Consider the following 21686-nt stretch of genomic DNA (forward strand, 5'->3'; position numbering starts at 1 on the left):
CCTACCCATATGAATCACAATACTACCGAATGTTTTCCATTGTCTCTTCTTTGATTGACAATTTAACATGCTGTTGCATGCCATATCTATATACCTGTTACCTTTTCGTATTAAGTTGAGCCGGAGATCATTTCACATATGCTAGTGTTGGCTCTTTTACACTCTTAAGGTATTCAAAGCTAAATTTACACGAAGTCTTAACATGCGCAGCTACTCGCTTGCATAGAATTATAGCCGTACACTCAAAGTTGTTCCAAAATTCCAATTATTCCGGCTTTTTGTGTCATATGTCAGATTAATAAGTGCAAGTATTCAACATTTGCAACGGACTTTCCTTTTTTTTTAGCTGTATAGCATGCTCATTTGTGCATATTTATGACCCATTGGTAGTGGCCCTTTACTATTGTGCATTCCCAAGCAATTTGAGTTACGAATATTTTCATATACACATGCTTGAAATAAGGTGTTTCATATATCACAGTTTAACCTAGCGAGCGGCAGTTATACAGTAGTTGAACGAGCGAGCGAGTCAGTGTGAGTGAGTTAAGCGTAACGAGTGAAGTGGGCCGCTGTGAGTATTTTTCGATTCATTGTTGCTTGGACGTGGCAGCCATGACGTGATTTCTGATTTCGACTTGGGGGAACTTGATTGTGAAAATATCCATAAATTCCTTAAAATTTGCGTTTTTATTCGCGTAAATAGCTAATAAGGTGTGTAATGATATTCAAACTTTGATTGCGAGTGAAGATTTAGCATTTATGAAACAGTGTAGTGATTAATTCTAAAATTGTGAATATTTCAGACAGCGGAAAAGCGTATAAGAAAAAAGGTGTGTGTTCTAGTGAAAAATCACTATAAAGTTTTTAAGGACAAACAAATTACAGAAAAACGCTGTTAAATTAAAATCAAAGTTTATCCATATATAAAAATATATATTTCAAAACTTTTTCTTCGTAATAATTTCTTACTCTTGTCGCTCGCTCGTTATTTGCATGTAGTCGTATTCACTTATGTTGCTACCGTCTCGTTCCCGCTTGAGTCTCTGCTTTCGTGACTTTATTTTATTGTCGTGGTCGTCGTCGTTGTCAAAGTCGCAACCGTTAGCAAACGCGCCGTAGTCGCTGTCATTTGTGCCGTCGTGGTATGTGTAGTTGTTTGTGTCACCCTGCTTATACATATGTTTCCTCGAGTTTCGTGCGAAATCGCTCGTCGTCTCGTGTCTCACAAAGTGGTGTTCCACTGCCCGTCTCTTGTTGGTCTCGTTTCGACACGATAGATTCTTCATCTTTTTAACTGTGACTATAAAAATAATACAATTCGAAAATAGATATCCTGGATTAAAAATCTCTTATATCTAACATATTTTAATTAGGATGTTGACTAGGGGGTGTGGCAATTCTTAGAAGTCAAGCGAAAAGGTATACTAAGTATAGGGACTGCTATTAAAGCCGATTTCACCACCTTGTGAGTGTAGGGGTAGAAAATATGTCAGACACTTTTTTTTTTCATATATACATACATATTTATATATAAATGTGTAAATGCCCCAAAATTTCCAATAAGTTTTAAAAATGTGCCAAAAATTAATTAAATTATTGTGAATCATTCTTTTTCAAATATAGAAAGAATTCTCAAAATTTTAACTATGCATTTCCCGTTGTTTCAATTGTAATGAACAAGCATATGGTCATTATACTGTTTGTGTGAATTTTGTTGAATGTGTTTATAATATTTAATGATACATTACTATGGAAAATCAGAGATCGGATTTTTCATAAGACAATATTATCCCCCAAACGTGATTTTTAAATTTACGGTAATCATTCTGAAACATTGTTAAAAAAATGTATATACTTATAATAATTGTTAAAAATTTATATATAGTACATGTATTTCAAACGTTTTTTAAGCCCTGTTATTTCTCATCTAAATATAAAGAGAAGCAAAAGTAAAGCGTTGTTTCATTACAATAGTTAACCAAAATATATACCGACGTAGGTGAAATGTTTTAATATTGATCCATTTATATCAATAAAATTTTTGCGCTTATTTTTTTGATTGATTTATTATTGAGAAAATGTGCAGATAAATCGCGCTATTCTTATGATCAGTTCTAGTAAATCTCAATGATTCATGTATATACATATATTTTAGCACTTCCATATAATACTCGTTCGCTTTTATAATGAAGAGTGGTGTGGTTTTTATACTCTCGCAACAAAGTTGCTAAGAGAGTATTATAGTTTTGTTCACATAACGGTTGTTTGTAAGTCCTAAAACTAAAAGAGTCAGATATAGGGTTATATATACCAAAATGATCAGGGTGACGAGTAGAGTTGAAATCCGGATGTCTGTCTGTCCGTCCGTCCGTGCAATCTGTAACTTGAGCTGTAAAATTGAGATATCATGATGGAACTTGGTACACGTATTTCTTGGCTCCATAAGAAGGTTAAGTTCAAAAATGGGCAAAATCGGCCCACTGCCACGCCCACAAAATGGCGGAAACCGAAAACCTATAAAGTGTTATAACTAAGCCATAAATAAAGATATTAAAATGAAATTTGATACAAAGGATCGCATTAGGGAGGGGCAAATTTGCACGTAATTTGTTTTGGAAAAGTGGGCGTGGCCCCGCCCCGTACTAACTTTTTTGTACATATCTCTAAAACTACTATAGCTATGTCAACCAAACTGTATAGAGTCGTTTCTTTTAGGCATCTCCATATACACTTCAAAAATGGAAGAAATCGGATAATAACCACGCCCAACTCCCATACAAAGGTTATGTTGAAAATCACTAAAAGTGCGTTAACCGACTAACAAAAAACGTCACAAACACTAAATTTTACGGAAGAAATGTCAGAAGGAAGCTGCATCCAGGCATTTTTTAAAAATTGAAAATGGGCGTGGCGTCGCCCACTTATGGACCAAAAAGCATATCTCAGGAAGTACTCAACCGATTTCAATGAAATTCGGTTTATAATATTTTCTTAACACCCTGATGACATGTACCAAATATGGGTGAAATCGGCTCACAACCACGCCTGAAATCTCGATTATCACTTTATCATGCGAGAGTATAAAATGTTCGGTGACACCCGTACTTAGCCCTTCCTTACATGTTACTTTTAATAATTAGACAATGTATTACATAATCTATAGAAGTTGCTAGTTTCGCTGAATTCCTAATTAGTAGTGATTCCGTTAATCATTGACTGAAAGAACAGAATTGAGAAATAAAGCAAAGTTTGTTAGATTAACGGTTGCACAGTTGCATACGTATTTTTAATTGTCCATGTTTTGATACTCAATTATATTGGTGTAAAATTGAAAGCACCCGAAATTTTAAGATCCCAGCTTTTTGTAAGCTGCAAAAGTAAATAATTTTTTTAACTTAGATAGAAAGAGGTGAATATAGTACGATTACGTGCATTTATCACTTTTCGTTTTCACATTAATATTAAACATTATTTAAAACAAAGTTTTATTATACAAAAAAAAAAAAAATGCTTGAAATTTCTAGACTGCTTTTTATTTCTAAAATAGTTCGTAATATAGTAAATTATTTGAAGTGGAGGTGGTAGATAAGCATTTATTGTCCCCGAGTTCACAGCTCTCACGGGTTAAGAATTCAAACAAATGACACCAAAAAGCAGAAAGAGAAGATGAAACGTCTGCATTTGTACGTAAATACACCTACAGTCAGCAAAATTCATATTCATACACCCAATTTCTACATGTAAAATATTTTTTTTTTATTTTATTAAATTATAAAAATTAAAAATCTGAATTTATGCGTAAGCAATAGAATATAACTGTTTTACATTCCTACGAAAGATTTTCCAGTAATTCGAAACTTTCAGTTGGCGTGAACGCAAAATTCGTATTCATACACTAAACGAGAGTCTGCAAACTCACTATTCTTAGAAATTATCGTTAGATAGAGCAAATATTTCAGTTCCCCGAAATAAAGGCCATATTCTTTTGTCATAAATTATGCATCATTTTGAATGTGATCGTCAACGAGAAAGTGGGCAAAAAAGGTTCGGAAGTTCCAAAAATATTCGACGATTGGCTTTAAATTTACATCAAAACGGAAAATCTTAACGGGAAATTGGGAAAGTAATAAACCGAAGTCATGTTCAATATATAATTAATACACTTAAAAAGTATAAAACAGTGAAACGAAATGAATGTAAAAACAAACTTTCACGCAAAAATGTGTAATTTTTAGTGAGAGAGATACGTAAAGATCCAACAATTTCGGCACCAAAATTAGCAAAAATAGTAACTGAATTCCAAGGTGTGACTGTAACAGCGCAGATCGTTCGTAACACTCTTCGGAAACGAAAAATAAGGAGCAGCTGCAAGAAAACCTTACATAAATGCAACGACAGAATGAAGAGTCGTGTAATATTCACAGATGAATCCAAATTTAATATTAAATATAGTGATGTAAGGGTAAAAGTATGGCGCGAGAAAAATAAACGTATTCATTACATAAACCTTTTGCCCACATTTAAGCACGGTGGAGGTTCCGTCATGTTCTGGGGGTGTTTTGCTGCAGCTGGAGCAGGAAAACTTTTCCCCATCACAGGAATAATTAATGCCAAGAAATACATTGATATTTTAAAAGCAAATTTTAATCAAAGTACAGATAAACTTGAATTGGGGGGTCGATACCTGTTTCAATAAGATAATTACTCCAAACATACTGCGCTCGATACTCGTCTTTGGATCTTGTACAATTGTACATTGGAAGAAGATATCTCCAAACCTAACGCAAAATTTGGTGAAATCAATGCAACGACGATTGCACGCAGTTATTAAACAAAAAGGATATCTAACTAAATACTAATTTTAATTTATGCTATTGATTATAAGGATGTTTCAGTAAGGGATGTATGAATACGATTTTTGCGTTTGTTAATATTATTATTTTAGTTTTTATGGAAATATTATTTACTTTTATATAAAAATCAGTACATTTCGCATTCTGCTGTAATTTTTCATCTAAATCTAGTTTTTCATTTCAAAATTGGCTTGAAAATTTATATTTTTACTGGAAAAAAAGAGTGTATGAATACGAATTTTGCTGACTGTATATGTATTGTATATATAATGAAATGCAAACGGTCAAAAAATATACTAAAATACATTTTCATCGGGCAAAAATTATAAATTACTGTAGGCAGCTATAGCAGAAAAAAGTCAAAGTAAATTAAATAAAATCGCACTGTGGTTGCAGAATTGTTTGTTGTTATTGTTGCTTTTGGTATGGTATCTATACCGTTCGTTGAATACGCGAGGCATAATTTGTATTTGATGAATTTGAAGAAAAAAAAATATATGAAATTATACAGCAACAGCGTTGCAAGGAAAAGTACATATATGAAACGAAAAGCAGTCTAGTAAAACATGCTGAAAAAAGAATTACAAATAAAGTTACAAAAAGAAAAAATGTTCGAAATAAAAACGCAAAGAAGTGAAAGTATTGTTTGTGCGACGACGGTGCAACATTCATAAAGTAATTCGTCTACACATTAAAACTGGCGTCTATCCGTACATTTGTCGTCAGTCTGTTTTACGGTCGTTCGTTCGTTCATTGGAACTTCTGTGCAAGTATGCAATCAGCTCAAAACAACAACAAAAATATGTAGCAAATTCGACCCAGTCCGAATAACGTGAGCGAATTGCTTGCTCGTCGTTTTGTCAGTCGATTAGTTGGTCTATCGTATTTAGTCATACACTTAATAGTATGAATTCACATAGATTTTGATTCCGTAGTGGAATTTGGCTGCTCTTGTTGTGGTTTGTTTCGCTTGCTCACCTATTTTTCTGTGTGCTTCTATCATCTCCATTTTGGGTCATAAGTGCTTTGCATTGTAAATTAATTCGATAGTCTTCAGCCATTCCATTGGGGCAATCCTATGGAAGTCCAGGCCCATGGACAAAAATACGTGTGAAATGTACTATAAAACTAGAAAAAAACGTGTTTTTCGGTAATATGCTAGAGTAATCTGAGCACTGTCTTTGGAAATTGTATCATTGATATTTGCTGAAGATATCTCATAAAATAAAAAAAATTCCCACACAAGATCTTGTTCGTTCACTTTATATAGATACCATAGTGTTCTGATAACAGCGGTTCTGAAAAATGAACTGTTTCTTGGGGAGAAAAAGACATTAGTTCGCGTATCTACGGACACACGAACTGATATGGCTAAATGTTTATCTTTTTTATATATAATATTTACATGTTTGTATGTTGCGAATTTCGTGTCATACTTAATATATATATGTATGTAACTTGTTGAGGATATTATATACTTAGTTATACTTATTTATTGCCAAACATCTATATTTCCTATATTTCAGTTTTATAAACAAATTGAAAGATAGTTCTTGACATTTTTAGCAAAGGAATATGTAAAAATCAAATCTTTATATATATAATTTTGTATATTTTTACGTTAAGTTATTGGAGTTGCTATATTTAATCGAGCAGATTTTACATTTTTTGCCTTGGCTAATTCGCTTTAGTTCTTCGGACCCATTTCGGAACAAAATTCTTTAATTGGGAATTAATATTGGGACAATGTAACGCATTTATAAAATTCGGAAAGGGGTACCTGAAAGAAATCCGTCTTATTATCTGAAAATTTTCAAACTAACTAATATTTAAAGGCATTACATGATTTCAGACAAAGTTGACACCGGTAGCTTGCCTTAATTTTTTTTTATATGCGGAGATTTCACCTATGTTGGAATTATTTAGGAGTATGTGCCTAAGCTTCAAAGTGGCACGATTCAGTTAACTTTAAATAAAACAACCAGTTGTGAGTTTACATCGGAAATAAATTTGAAATTTGGCAGGGCATCATTTTTGTAAAATTTATAAAGTTATTCAAATAATAATGGTTGTTTATTAATCCTCATGCTCCAATTCTTCGTTTTTGATTGTGGTGTGCTACCCTACCAGTGAGGTAGTTGATTTGTTACTTGCATATGGAGTTACGTACTTGTCTGTTTGTATATATCTTGTTACATTTGTATGTGTATCTAAATGGCCAAACATGTGTACAAGTAGTATTAACATAGATAAAAAACGGTCATACATATGCAGCACAACCTTAAACCAAAACCCCAAAGCCAACGCCAGTCACAATCGCAGTTGCTATACGAATAGAAACTACTTATATTCACCAGCCATAATATAGTGCGTACATATGTAAATACAATATATACAGTTATGGACAAAGGAATAGCACACTTAAAATAAATAATTCAAATTAAAACAATGATAGAGACGAGCTATAACCGAAACGAATTCGGACTGTCACTCGGCAGAATTCTGCCACTACAGTAACAACAACACTGCTATCCAAAAGAAACCAGAGCACAGCTGAAGTTTGCTAAAGAACATTTAGAAAAGGATCTCAAATGTTGCAAAATAGTAATGAAACAAAGGTGAATCATCTTGGATCCGAAAACCAATTGGAAACTCAAATAACATTTTAAAAAAGAACTTTTGAAAAAAACTTTAATTTGTTAATTGCCGATTTATAACTTACTTATTCCTCAGTATATAATCCACCAATTGAGAAAATTAAGTTGTTTTCTGTTTATATTAATAATACACGTCTTTTTACATGCTCAAAGACTGCTATATTTATCTGTCCATGACTGTATACATAATGCAAATGGATTTATATATTTCACTGGCTGGCTGACAGGTAATCTGTTTGGTTACTGATTTCCTTGTTCAGTTTTTTTATTTTATTAAATTGTTTCTTCGTCGAGCTTTGCTTCGAATTATCTTAGCTTGAAAACTTGTTTTTTCACATTTCGCTTTGTTATATTTTTTTCCATTCCTGCATGCCAACTCTTTCGCATAAAGCTTAAATTATATTTCGAATGCAGCTTTAGGGTAATTGGTGCAATACTTTTGTAATTTTTATCGTTTCTAACATATCTTATTTTGTTAGTTTTCGTATACCGTCTGTTTTAGTGAGCGCAGTAGATCTTCATACTCGACAGTATTTGGTATGTCCGCACCTATTTGCGAGCGTGTAACTAAGTATGTAATGTTTTTTACTTAAATAGTTTGAGTTTTTCTATGGTTAACGTTTTTATAGCCTTGTAGCCCCTTCCAAAAAATGAAATTAAGTTGGAACGACTTGTGAGCCATGTATGCGGTTATGACCGTTAGCAGCGATCGGTAGGCTGATTGGCCAGTCATGGTACTAACGAACGGTTATTAGCTCGTTAGTTGGTCGATTGAACTGTTATTATTCGTACGAATTTTGTGTGCTCTATTTTATTTTGTATTTTAGTAACTAGCTCCATATCTCATTTGTTTTATTTAGCTTTCCGCGTGTTATCCCCAGTTCTTCGATTAGACGATAATTCGAACTTAGCATACTTGCACTTTTCATTGAGTGAGTCATTTAATCTCAACAAAGCCTAAACAGTCAATCTAAAGCCCAATTACTTTTCCACTGAAATGAGGTAAAGTGTATTCATACTTACATATGTATATGCAATTATTCGGAAAAATTAACAATTGCGGAATTTTTTCTTTTAATTTAAAATTTTTAAGGATGGCGATTCGTTACAAGATTGGTATCCAGTAACAAATTCGGTTGGTTTTCAATAAAGTTTTTTCTCTCTCCACATTCAAGAACAAGTTTTCAGAAGACTCAAAAATGTTTGTCTAATTTTTGTTTTGGTAAATGTTCAGGAGAGCGGCTTTTCTGAAAACATGCACCAATTTTCACGGGAAATGTCTTAAAATTTTTGATTTTAATTCTAATTTACGAATATTTATGTCGCTTCCTTTAAAAAAAAAAGGATTTTTTTTTGCAATGAAAAAATTCCATGTTTCGCGGTGTTCAACGTATACTTTCCGTCATTCACTTAAATTTTTGCGTTCGAAAAAAAAAAATAACCTTAGTCGTTCCAACATCCCCGCGTTCATAACTCTTCTATGCCCATCTTTTTCTTCTTTCTGCAATAATAATGAATTATAAATTTTTATATTATTTATTTCTCATTTTTACCAGTTCTCTTTCAGACTCGAATATTGAGAATATCGATATTTAAATTTCTTTTTATTTTTCCAATTATGTATTTATCATTTTTACCAATTCTTTTTCAGACTCGAATATTGAGAATATCGATATTTAAATTTATTTTTAATTTTCCAATTATTATTTTTCTATTATGTATCTGTCATTTTTATCAATTCTTGTTCAGTCTCGAATATCGAGAGTATCGATATTTCGAAACCGGTCACTGCTTGTATTACTAGTACCCAATTGAATTTCGAACAGTGGTGCCATTCAAAGCGTAAATATCGTGCAAAATCATAATATTTTTTATGGTTTTTATTACAAAAAAACATAAAAATAGGTAACGCGCCATATACATATATTCGTAAATTGGAATTAAAAAAAGACATTTCCAGTGAAATTGATGAACGTTTTCCGAAAAGACGCTATCCTGAACATTTGCCTTTTTTTTTGTTATATATTGAATTTTTTTTTTGCAGATTCGATCTGTTGAAGGATGTATCAATGTTTAAGATATAGTACACTATATATGTATAAAAAGTGAGTCACAATAGTGTTAGATTCTTAAAACGATTAATATTTTCTAGAGACGTAGAAAATGTGATAGAAGCCAATAAAGTTATTTTAGAGACACTAAATGTTAAAAGGCTTATCCCACGATAATTGGCGTAGATTATGAGGCCCCCCTTTGGGGAAAAGCACAAGCTCGGCCGGTAATCCATCGGCTCCTACCGCTTTGTTGTCCTACAGGCGGGTAATTGCTAATCGAACTTCATCCTGGTTCCAAAAAATGCATAAATGATGCTTGATTGCATTTCGTATTGAAATTCGTCTGCATAAGCTACTTTACGGTCTTTTCTCTAGATTTTTAAGTATATGTACATATGTATGTACATACATATATATAAATCGGTGATGTATGTACAGACAGTTGCAAATAAGTGAGTTCACGTTAGTAGGTACACAAATTTATTAAAAACCTAAGCATTAGCCATACTTTGTCTCTTACAATATATAACAAAAAATATTAAACTTGTCTTGCTGAATTTTACTTTTCATATCAGCTGTGTTGAGTTTGAACTAAATGACTCTGCTCTCACTCACTTTTCTCTCTCGCTTATGTCCGATCCAATTGTACTAATACTGTCGTCATATTTGCATCTGCATACGTACGCGCATTGTCAATATACATATGTATGTAAATATCTCCTTAGATATTCGCAGCGGTACACACTTGCAAACCTATATTATTCTCTTCATTGAGTTTACTGCTCTTCGTATCTTCTTATAACTATCTTTTTCACACTTTTAGCATTATGAACATTTGCCTTCTCACTCTGAAGGTCAGACGAATCAATCGAACCTCCAACGAAATAATTACTTTTAACTTTTTTTTTTGTTGTTTTAGGGTTATGAATAGAACAATTATAGAAAATTATAGTAACATTAAATGTATGCATATCAGCAATTATGCATACATTTTAACTAAGTGAAAATGTTAATTTTAAACACGATCTTGGTGTAATAAGATCATCATATTAGTTTTGAGAAAGTTGAGGTATGAAAGTTTGTCCATTCTACCATCTATCCTCACCACTGGTCCACTGCGTACTAGGAAAACGCCCCCCAGACTTTCATGCTGCCACCGTCGTTTTTAACGGTTTTTGTAGTTATATGCCTGGGCAGTGGAGAATGGATCCAATACGATTCACCTTTGTTTCATTGCTCCCAAGTTTTCCAAGACTTGAGGTCCGATTATGTTCTGATGTTCTTAAGCAAAATTCAGCCGTACTCTTATGTTTCTCTTGGACATAAATGATTTTATCTCGATTCATTCGTAGAATCAACTGAGCATCATTAAGACAATACCATTTTTTACAAGTCAATGGATACGCTTAACCTAATATCCTCAATTATTTCAGCCACAATCTCTCGGGAAGGGTTGCGAATTTTGCAATTTTTTTTTGTAATTAGCAAATTATGATCACTTTTAACAAAATTTATGGCGCTTTATACCATTTTCTCGAACAATTCATAATTTTGGTAATTTGAGTTAAATGTTTCACTTTTTTTTATAGATCAAAAAGTTTATTTTTGCTTTTGCAAATTTCTACTCATTTGTTACATATTTTTATTTTATTTAACAGCTGCAGTTAAAACAATCTTTTTCCCATGACCTCCAATTAATAATGAGTTTTTGTACAAATCAGTTTACCTTTATAAGTTGTAGAAGTCAAGATATACACTAACGTAGTAAATTATTGCGATGCACGTATTTAATATGACCAAAAACTGATTTGAATAATTTATTTTAGATGTGTGCTATTTCTTTGTAAATGATTGTACATATTATAAATTCCCAACAAACCCATCATATACATTTCTGAATTAATTCCAAAGGAAAATATGGGGAAAATGTATGGCAAGTTACACAATTTACATAAGTATAGATTTTATAAATTTTGTATACGTGTTTGCTAGAGAAATGTATTAGAACACTCTTAAAAAGAGAGTTTATTATTTTACCCGAGATTAAGAATTATGCAATAATAATACTAACATTTTTACTAAGTAAATTAATAAATAACCTCGGAACTTGTGTTACGTTTTATAATAGTTGCTTAGTTAACTAATTTTCTCACATTTGAGACAACAAATTGCTTGAATACGCAAGAAGACAACAACAACAAAAAATTTGGTTTATGTGTCAAAGTAATATGTAAAAAGTGAAAATAGTGTAACATAATGTCAATCACGGTAAATATACAAATATTAACAATCTCAACGGTTCATTAAGGCACTACGATAAGAAATTATGCGCGCAAACGGTATTGCTTATTGGTGACAATCAAAAAGACTACAGCATTTAAACAAAAAAATATTTCTTTACGATCGATAAAGTGACATATGGCAACAACGTAAAACAGAGCAAAAACGGCGAGCGACAAATATACATATACATTCTCAGAGATAAAATTATTTTAAATAAGTTTTATATTTTCCACAAAAAGCACTTTTAAACCGTAAATCACACGTACCCTAGCAAACCCAAGGAATAAAAAAGAACATCGGAAAAGAATTCAAAATTAGAACGTCAATAGTCCAAATTCATCATCAGCAACACCACGCCACCAAAGAGCCAAACATCAACTCAATCGCAACAACTGGCAAACCTGTAATAACAAAAACTGCATATGTAAACCGGGCAAAGTAGAGTGTGAGAGGAGAGATAAGACGGCATTGAGTTTGAAAGATTGCTATTTTGCAGTTCATCAAACATACAGTAAGCAAGTAAATTATCAAATAATAATTTTGCTGTAAATTCAATACATTACATGCAACTCAAAACAATAAAATGTACTTTGCATATACTAATGAAGAAATTTTATAGAAATTTTCGTCATCACACCAAGAGTGAATTTGTATCTTAACAACCAAGTTTTATACAACAACCCCCTACACATCTTACATTTCCATTTGATTCCGTTCATCCCGAATTTTTCGTCAGTTGCCATTGCACTTTACACCACAAAGTATCTGTGTGGACGTCACCGAAGAGTACATAAAGTGAGTTGGTCAATACTATTTGGATGGTGTATATGGGAAAAAGCAATGTATTTTTTAAACCGAATTGAGTTGTTATAAACTCCATTGATTATGGTTTAGCTAGAAGAAAAACCAATTATTTTAATTCGTTAACATATGAAATCATGGAAAATTTCCTTAGCCATTTTTTTTAGTTACTAAATTTTTATCAAAATAATCTGCATCTACATATTTAAATGGTAGCTTAACAGCTGCTAGAACACCGTAAATTCATCAGCTTCTAAACAATAAATGCTCTATAGGTTCTTAAAAATAATACGCTATTTTCGTGCAAGTTAGGACACATCAGCCAACATATTAAAACACATAAAATGTGCTACTGATGATACTATTATTCACTTTCTGATTAACAGAAAAACTTGAACTTACAAAAATTACATTACAACTTGGACGTCTTCAAATTTTTATTTATCATAATATTTATTTTTATTTGACTTGCTTAATCGAATAAACGGGAGAACAATCTCGAAATATTTGCAATGTAAACAACATTTGTACGTATTTATTTATGTTTGTGAGCTGAGATGTAGGTTTCGATAATATTGAATACTTTCAGATAAATTTTATCCAATTCATTCATTTGTTGCAAATCTAGAAAAGGCTTGACTCTTCTTAACCGTATTTTAATTAAATATATAATAAGAACTTCAGTCCTCATTACCGAGTTAGTACGAATTTCGAATTAATTATAATCATTAATTTAATAATAAGTTTAAAATTGTAGATAGACTTATCGTTAATAACAAATTAAAATCAATAAACGTGCAATTGAAGTAACAAATATTTTGTACAGAACTATTTCGGTTTAAGATACAAAAATTGCATTTTTTCATATTACTGTCAATAACCCCTACTCAAACTTTTTTTCTTACAAATAAAGAAATTTTTTGTAGAACTCTTTCTCGTCGAGCATACTCCCTTCAAAGTTCATTTACAAAAACAAAAAGGAAACTCAGCGACTAGTGGAGATTGGAAACATTTTTGGCTCGTAAAAAAAAATATAAATTAAAATATACGTAAACAATACCGTAAAATTAGTATAAGAAACAACAACGAACCAGTAGTGATCGACAAGAGAGAAGTTGAGAATAAGTTCCAGCGAGTGTTTGCAAAAGTAACTACAACAACAACAAAAGCGGGCGGTCGAGTCAATTCGAAAATAGTCATATTTGTACAAAAAGCAAAAGAGACTTCAGCGTTTTAGTATGTGTTTACGTTTATATACAACACACCCAACACCGCCCCGCTACACCATATTAATTTTATTTTGTCATTCGCTCGTTAATGCATAATTCTCTCGTTGTTTTTCAACGAACGTGTTTATTAGCACAGCTGGTAAAGCTACAGGTAACCAGCGATTTTAGAGAGAAATATTGTCAAGAATGAGTGGTGGGACCAATACTATAAAATTTAGTAAATGTTCGATTTTATGAGAGGGTGACTTCGTGTGTTAAATAATACTGTATAAGAAGAAACTGGTTTGTGTTACAAGAAAAAGGAAAGCAAAAAATTTGCTTAACATCGAACATCAAAATATATTTTGCCCTGGAAAAAGGAAACTCACTCCAAAGAAAAACCACAGAGTTGATTTAAATTTGTTGTTTTTTGTTTAAAAGTTGCTTGATTAGGGTGCGTTTAAAAAAAAAGTATAATAATAAGTGCCTGTCGAAAAGGAGGAGAGAGCAGATTGAAAGAGTATAAGAGGTCGGAGAATGATCGCGCAGCGAATTGGAGAAAAAGAGTGCATCAAATAGAGAGAGCAAGGTTAGAGACTACAAATTGCAAACTTGTTTCATTCGACTTTGTGCTGATATGTCAATATAAAAGTAACAACAACAAATAGTGACAGCAACGTACAAGCAAGCAGTCGGGAAGCAACAACAAGTGATACAAAGCACGTACTAAACTGAAATTAAAGTAGCAGTAACAGCAGCACGAGTCCAAAAACAACGATAAAAGCAAGGCAAGCAAAGCACTACCTAACCAAACAACCAACCAGCCAGTCAAGCAAGCAACCGCTTGGAAAACAACTCGTTTCGATTTCGTTTCACAGATACCTTTCGGACGTCGATAAAGATACCTTTAATTTAAAATGAACTTAAATTAACATATAATATATATGATTGCGTCGTGCACACCATATAATCGAGCGGAGAGAGTGATTGAAGTGTTTTTCAAAAAGTTATTTAGTTTTTTAGAAGCCGAAAAATTCACTTAATTGAAAATTGTACAAATAATAACCGTAATAAGTGCTCCACAAAAATTGTGACTTCGAAACGTAAATTGTGTGCTGAAACTGATCAAAATTTTGCAAGAATAATATTAATGATAAGTTTTTTTAACCAAAAGCTAAGACAGAAAGACAGTATATGCATGAAAAAAATAATTGAAAAGAGCAACAGAAGCAAAAAATTCCTAAAATCCCCAGAGCACCAAGAGCAAATCCAACAATAACTAATTGAAGAAACGAGCAAAAATTTCGCTTATATTAAAATGAAACGTTGACAAAAACAACAGGAGATATAGAAGAAATAAAAAAGCAACGCTATTGCTTTTGTTGTATTTTTCTTTCATTTTGACATTCTACAAGTGTGTGCATATTGAATTAAATATATATTATAAAAATTATACACAAATGACTTTTAGCAATAACAACAATAGCAGCTGAAATTTAAAGACAACGTCGCCACATATCTATATACTACATAGAAACAAAGCGAAAATCAACCAGAGCTAAGTATATTGTTGTCTTGCTTTAACACAACAAATGTAGGCAGTAACAGATGGAGATACGTGCAACGTATCTTGCAGATACCACAACTGTGTGTACTTTCATCAAAAGTAGTTGTAGTAGCAGCAGCAACAGTAGCAATCACAGCCACAACTATAACTACAGCTATAGCTACAATAGTAGTGGACGCAAATAACAACAAAAACAACGAGAAAATCTACAATTAATAAAAACAGCAATAACCAATACAATTACACAAATATAAAACCAAAAAAAAATTAGTAACAATCGCTGTGGGAGAAGCAGGGGCACCAGCAGCAGCAAAATCAATGCCTCCCTTAAGCCAATTAAATAAACTTATTATTATTTAATAAGAAAATTGTTATTACTTTGTGTACCAACCATACCAAATTTAAATGTCTGGAGTGTAATTGCATATAAAACAGTTTTTACCCGTGAAAAATAAAAGAGAACATTAAAAAATTATCACGTCAAACGACGGTGAGCGACGACCAACAGAGCTAACAAGGGCATAACCAATACACAAATAGGCCACACATAAGTCGGTGTACAGCGGCTGTGAAAAGCCCCCTAATACAGACAGTAAACAGATCAGCAGGCGTGCCTGTGTCTGTGACTATTGCACACCCCGTACGTACACATTAACAAAACGCGATCCACAGTCGAATTAATTAGAAAAAGAAAGAAGGCATTTTTTTCGTCGCAGTACTGCTTAAAGAATCTAGAATACTATACATATATGGAAAAAAAAAACATTTTAGGGGTTTAATCAGAAGTATAAAATCGCATACGATTAAGACGCGTCAAGAATTTTCGCCGCAGTTCCTGCAATCGATCTTAACCAATGAAAATCACGCGTAATCATCATTCACAGTGAATACGGAAGTGTACAAAAACACAGTGTCTAAGAAAAGTCGTGAAATCAAAAATTTACAACATCAAAGACAAATATAACAAAGCACCAACAAGGACAAAAAATTAATGGTGCAACTACGACTGAAAAACTTGTCATTAGACAAATTATAATGTATATATATGTTCGAAACGATTTGTCCTCCAAACAATACTAGAGCAGACGGTAACAAAATACACGTGGAATCATTGATTCTTCAACAGTTAACAACCTTATTGCGGTACGCAGTTTTGTTCTTGGCACATTAAAAAGTTCCACAAAAAGCTATTCAACTGAAATCGAGTAAAACTCTAAAAACAAATAATCAAAATAAATACAACTGAAGAGGTTAAAATAGAACCACTGCAATACTACAACGTCCTAAGAGTTTTGTATTGTTAAAATTCTACTATAGCGGCCAACGACAACTCTTCCACGGTTGATGCTTCCTACAGTAAAAAATAACAATTAATACATAACTCGAACAAACGTTATACTTCCACAGTCGCAAATCAAACTCCAAGCACTATTTAGAAGCAGTCATACAAGTATCAGAGAGAAAAGTAACTCACTTGCGCATAAATTTTATATATATCAACGTAAATTTGTCCTAACTCTACCAGTAACTGAAGTAGATATAAATTTGAAACACTAAGTATTGTACTTCATTGTCTGAAAAGGATAACATAAACAACTTAAGGCATATAAGTGTTGAAGAGTGTGAATAAACCATTGAATTAAACACAACCAATAGTCCCCACGCAGTTTGATTGTATTGCGTTATGACAAATTCGATCGCTACTGCAAAATGCCCTTCAGCACTCACGTCCGGCAACTATGGCATGTCACAAAATCGTTACTCCGATGAATCCAAGGACTATTTTTTTGTTAAACTCACAGATTCTGCATATCGCGCTATCGAAGAATATCAACATAATGAGAATACCAAACGTTTCACAAATGGTCAGCGTCCCAAAATTCAAGTCAATGGCAATTCTGGTGTCATCTATTTTCCCACATTGGACAGCAATGAAGGTCGTAAATTTGGTTTTACTATCGATGATATTGAGGGATCCCTTGAGTGTATTCAACAGACTTCCGAAGGTCTCGATGTGCTCGGTTCAATACCCTATCGCATGCGTATTCATGCCAACGATGATATCTATGACACGACCCGTACAAAAATGGCAATTGCCGAAGAGACGGAGAAGAGCAAATGTATACGCGAAATTAAACCAAATCAAACTGATATTGGACGTAAGGTAAAAAAATCTGTTCCGTCATCAACAGTCTATCCGCATTTGAGCCATAATGGAAATAACAATGGCAATAACAACAATAGCAGTAATAATTATTTAAGTAGCCTTAGTCGTAGTAAATTAACAACGTCGCTGAATAGCAATTCGCCTCCAACCACGCAGCATTCGTTAAATAGCGGTAGTGGGGCAAATGAACGTATGAACAATAAACTTGGTGGCACTAATTTGTCCACATCATCCTCATCTTCACGTTCACCAAATCCCACGCTTCTAGGAGGATCGGGTACAATTGCCAGTGGTACTAATAGCACCAATAATCGTTATGGTAACGGTAGTGCGAGCAATGTATATTCTCAGAACAACTTATCACCGTCACTAACGTCCGCCTCATCGCTCTCTTCCACTCTGGCGGGTGGCATCTCCAACGGGTATGCGTCAGCTACTCAACATAATTCGCCGAACGAATCCATCGCATCTACGTTAGTTAATAGCGGTATTAACAGCAAACAGTCACGGCCGAACAGTAATGTAAGTGGCAGTAATGGCAATTTCTCACGTGGAGGAGGTGTAGGAGCGTTTTCTAGTAACGGTTCGAAGGCTGGTGGTGGCACTAAAGGTGGCACAGCGTCAAATGCTAATGGTGGAGGCAGCAAGTTACCTGACATATCGCGTCGTAAAATACGCGAACGCCTGATCCATTTACTTGCCTTACGGCCTTTCAAGAAGCCCGAACTATATGCCCGTTTACAGAATGAAGGCTTACGTGATCGTGAACGCTCACTTATAAGTAATATACTCAAGGATATTGCACTTTCACGCGACAATACGTACAATTTACGGCGCCAAATGTGGAATGACGTAAACGAAAATTGGCCATATTACACTGAGCAGGAGCTGCAGCAGCTGAAACGGCGCAAGCCTCAGAATCTAACTCCACCACTTAGCTCAGACGCGGGCAGTTCTACGTCGGGACAGAGTCCAACTTCAACTCATACGGGCAGTCCTCCGCCACTGGCTGGTGGTATGAACGGCGGAAACAGTTTGAAACGCACTAGTCTAGAGTACGATGAGCCATTTCCGCCGAAGAAGCAACGTATTAGTCATATGGCGGCCACAGGATCTGGTGTTAATCGCATGACTGCGACAAGCAATAATAGCACTGGAGGTAGCGGTGTACGTGCAGGCGCCAGTTTTAGTACCATTAGTAACAGTAAGAGTAGTAACACTAGCTTCTCAATGCAGCGCAATAAACATGCGACAGCTAAAGCGTCTACCTATTCTCCACAAGGTCCCAGAAACACCACGCAAAGCAGTGAGAATTCTGTCAATAGCGATCTAAGCTATAATGTGCTCAATAATATGGACGATTTCATGCTGAATATAGAAAATCCTCAAGGAAGTGGTTATACAGCTCATTGCAGCGGGAGTAGCAACAACGGCAGCAATAATGCGCGCAAGTCCAACGGTAGCGGCAATAGTAAATCATCTAGCAGTAATCCGAAAGAAAATCGTCACTCTGGAAACAACAGTGCTACATTCAGCGCAACGACAAATATTTCGCCGAAAAATAACACCTACAGTGGAAACGGGAATAACAGCAATTATAATGTACAAGAGAACGAAGGCAGCAGTAATAATTTGAAGCATACCTTAAAACGTAGTTCGTTACCAAGCTCGCCTAAGAGTTCCTTGCCGTACGGTTTTAATTTTGTTTCAGAGTCCAGTAGTAGTAATAGTAGATCAGCGGGACGCGATAATAGCAATCGTAGTGGCTGTGTGAGCTACCGCCACCAATCGCCCAACTATACGCAGCAGCAGCAGCAAAAACAACAAAAGTCAAGTAATAGTGTCATATACTCGCCAAAAATACAAGCCACTGCGAACATCGGTAAAAATGAACGAGAAGATCATGTGCCGGCGGGGAGAAGTAGTAGCAGCAGTAAAAGTCAGACAACGTCACGTTCAATGGGCTCATCAACGGCGACAACATCAGGAAGTAACAAACAGCAAATGCGTGGAGTTGGTGTACGCACACCTACGCCACCTGTACAAGAACAACAAAGACACTTGCAGCAGGGTACACATTACCAATCGCAACAAACGCATTCCGCCAGCACAAACTCTCCAGTGCAAGGGCATAACAACCAACCCCAACATCTTCATCAACAGGAGCAGCAGCAGCAGCAGCACCAGCACCATCACCATCAGCTACAGTTCGAAAGCAATTCTCAACTGCCGGTAACGCAGCATTCCGTCATCACTGACGCAGTTGACGTAGACGCCGTAGAAACACCCAATTATGATTTTAGCAGCTACACAGCTATCACAAGCATTGAACAGCGACGCGAATACAAGACTGAATTTGAACGGGACTATGATGAGTATCGCCAGCTGTTGGAACGCATCGAAGATGTACGCCGCAACTTCCAGGTTCTTGCTGATCAATTGCAACGCGCGCCACAAGGTTGTTCTGATTATGAGCATATTAAGGAGCAAATTGTGGCCGAATATGAGCGTATAAATAATGAGGAAGAATTGAAGCGCGACAAACAACGTTTTGATTACTTGCATGCTAAGTTGGCGCACATAAAGCAGCTTGTGACCGATTATGATAAAACATTAACATCAATGGCGGCGGCTGCTGCTGCGGTGGCGGCAGCACAACATCATCAGCAGCAGCAACAAGATCAACAACTATTACAGCACGCCTCCACAACAGCGGCAATGCATATGGCAGCGGGTGCAACATCGCATTTTGTGAATGCTAGTACCAACGTGTTGACCGCTGCGACTGCGCATAATGCGCGTGTCTCACCAATGGTGAGTGGTAGCGAAAGCAATCATTCACCACCAAGTGGCTATCAAAATCAAACGCAATACTATATCCAACAACAACTGCAACAACAACCAAATCAAATAATACAACATCAACAAGAACAACATCAACATCAAAACAATGATGAAACATTACATAGAAAGAAAAAGCATACACACAACATCTTACAACGACACCATAACCAACAACAACAGCAACAGCAGCATCAACAGTACTATTTGTCGCCGGAAAATCAAACACACGCGTCATCTTTTGATGAGCAACATAGCGCACAGCATCACCAGCAACGGGAACCGGATCAATTCAATGGACACCATCATTATCAGGGCAATAATAATAATGAAGATTCCGATTCAGATGATTCTTCCGACTCAAATGATGAAGACTCGAACGATGATGATTCAAATGATGACGATGACGATAATGGTTCGGATCATGACTCGAACAATGATGATAACGTTAATGAACACTTTTGATTTTGTGCTTATTGGAGTGAGACTTCTTTAATATAATACCTATATAAAAATAAAAAAGGCATAAGTAACTGAAAAGAAGACGGATGATTGAATGAGTTTGCAAACGAGGCGTATTTATGCTAACAGTGATTGTCCCTAGTTTTATATTTGAAACGTAACTCGCTAATGGTTTGCATTTGCTGGTATTTCTTGCTATCATTGTATTTTTAATGAGGGATCGCCGACACACCTAAAGCAAAAACACACAAGTGCATATACATAAATACTTACTATATAGTAAATATATTACTTTTGTACATATGATTTTTTTTTCTATAAAAAGGATTAATTATTGATCGTTTTAAATACGCCCTGATTGCAAAATTTCCGCAACGTTGGAATTTTGTATTAAAAAAAAAACAGAAAATGAATGCGAAAGTGAATTTGAAAGTGTAAAGAGAATAAAATATCCTAATAATAAAAACGAAGAAAAAAATTATAAAAGGAGAAACGCATATGTATATCGTAAAAATTTACTTACATTTAAAAATAGTATACACATACATAATTAAATATATTTTTAAATCAATTGCAAAACAAAAAAATAAAATTATAGCAAGCAGAAATTTTAAGGAAAAAAAGAAGCAATTGTGTAATAAATAGTTTTAAGAGGCAAATGCCCATATTTGTTTTAGTTTTATGCTTTTTTTTTTGCCGTTTTACTACCTGTACAATACATAATTTGGAAATGTTTATTGCAACCGTTTATGTGGGCGGGCACAGTTGTAAGTAATAATTAAATAATTTACAA

General features: G+C 34.3%; 2 protein-coding genes across 6 annotated transcripts in view; both read left to right on the forward strand.

The window, feature by feature from the left end:
• The window catches only part of LOC108973356 (chromodomain-helicase-DNA-binding protein Mi-2 homolog), a 35431-nt gene that overhangs the window by 2229 nt on the left and 11516 nt on the right, over positions 1 to 21686 (forward strand). The window lies entirely within an intron of this gene.
• On the forward strand, positions 522 to 21295 carry LOC108973357 (RNA polymerase II elongation factor Ell). Of its 5 annotated transcripts, XM_018940591.1 has the most exons (5): positions 522 to 711; positions 804 to 830; positions 12087 to 12358; positions 12467 to 12642; positions 13575 to 21295. In XM_018940591.1, the coding sequence occupies exon 5, from the start codon at positions 17108 to 17110 to the stop codon at positions 20894 to 20896; it is 3789 nt and encodes a 1262-aa protein (XP_018796136.1). In that variant the 5' UTR covers positions 522 to 711; positions 804 to 830; positions 12087 to 12358; positions 12467 to 12642; positions 13575 to 17107; the 3' UTR covers positions 20897 to 21295. The 5 variants fall into 5 exon arrangements, with proteins under 5 accessions (XP_018796136.1, XP_018796133.1, XP_018796135.1 ...); XM_018940588.1 differs by having other exon boundaries at positions 522 to 830; positions 12087 to 12366; XM_018940590.1 differs by having other exon boundaries at positions 522 to 830; positions 12119 to 12358.

This window comes from Bactrocera latifrons, unplaced genomic scaffold (assembly GCF_001853355.1).
Source record: "Bactrocera latifrons isolate USDA-ARS-PBARC rearing strain unplaced genomic scaffold, ASM185335v1 scaffold_471, whole genome shotgun sequence".
In the NCBI taxonomy this organism is placed as follows: Eukaryota; Metazoa; Arthropoda; class Insecta; order Diptera; family Tephritidae; genus Bactrocera; species Bactrocera latifrons.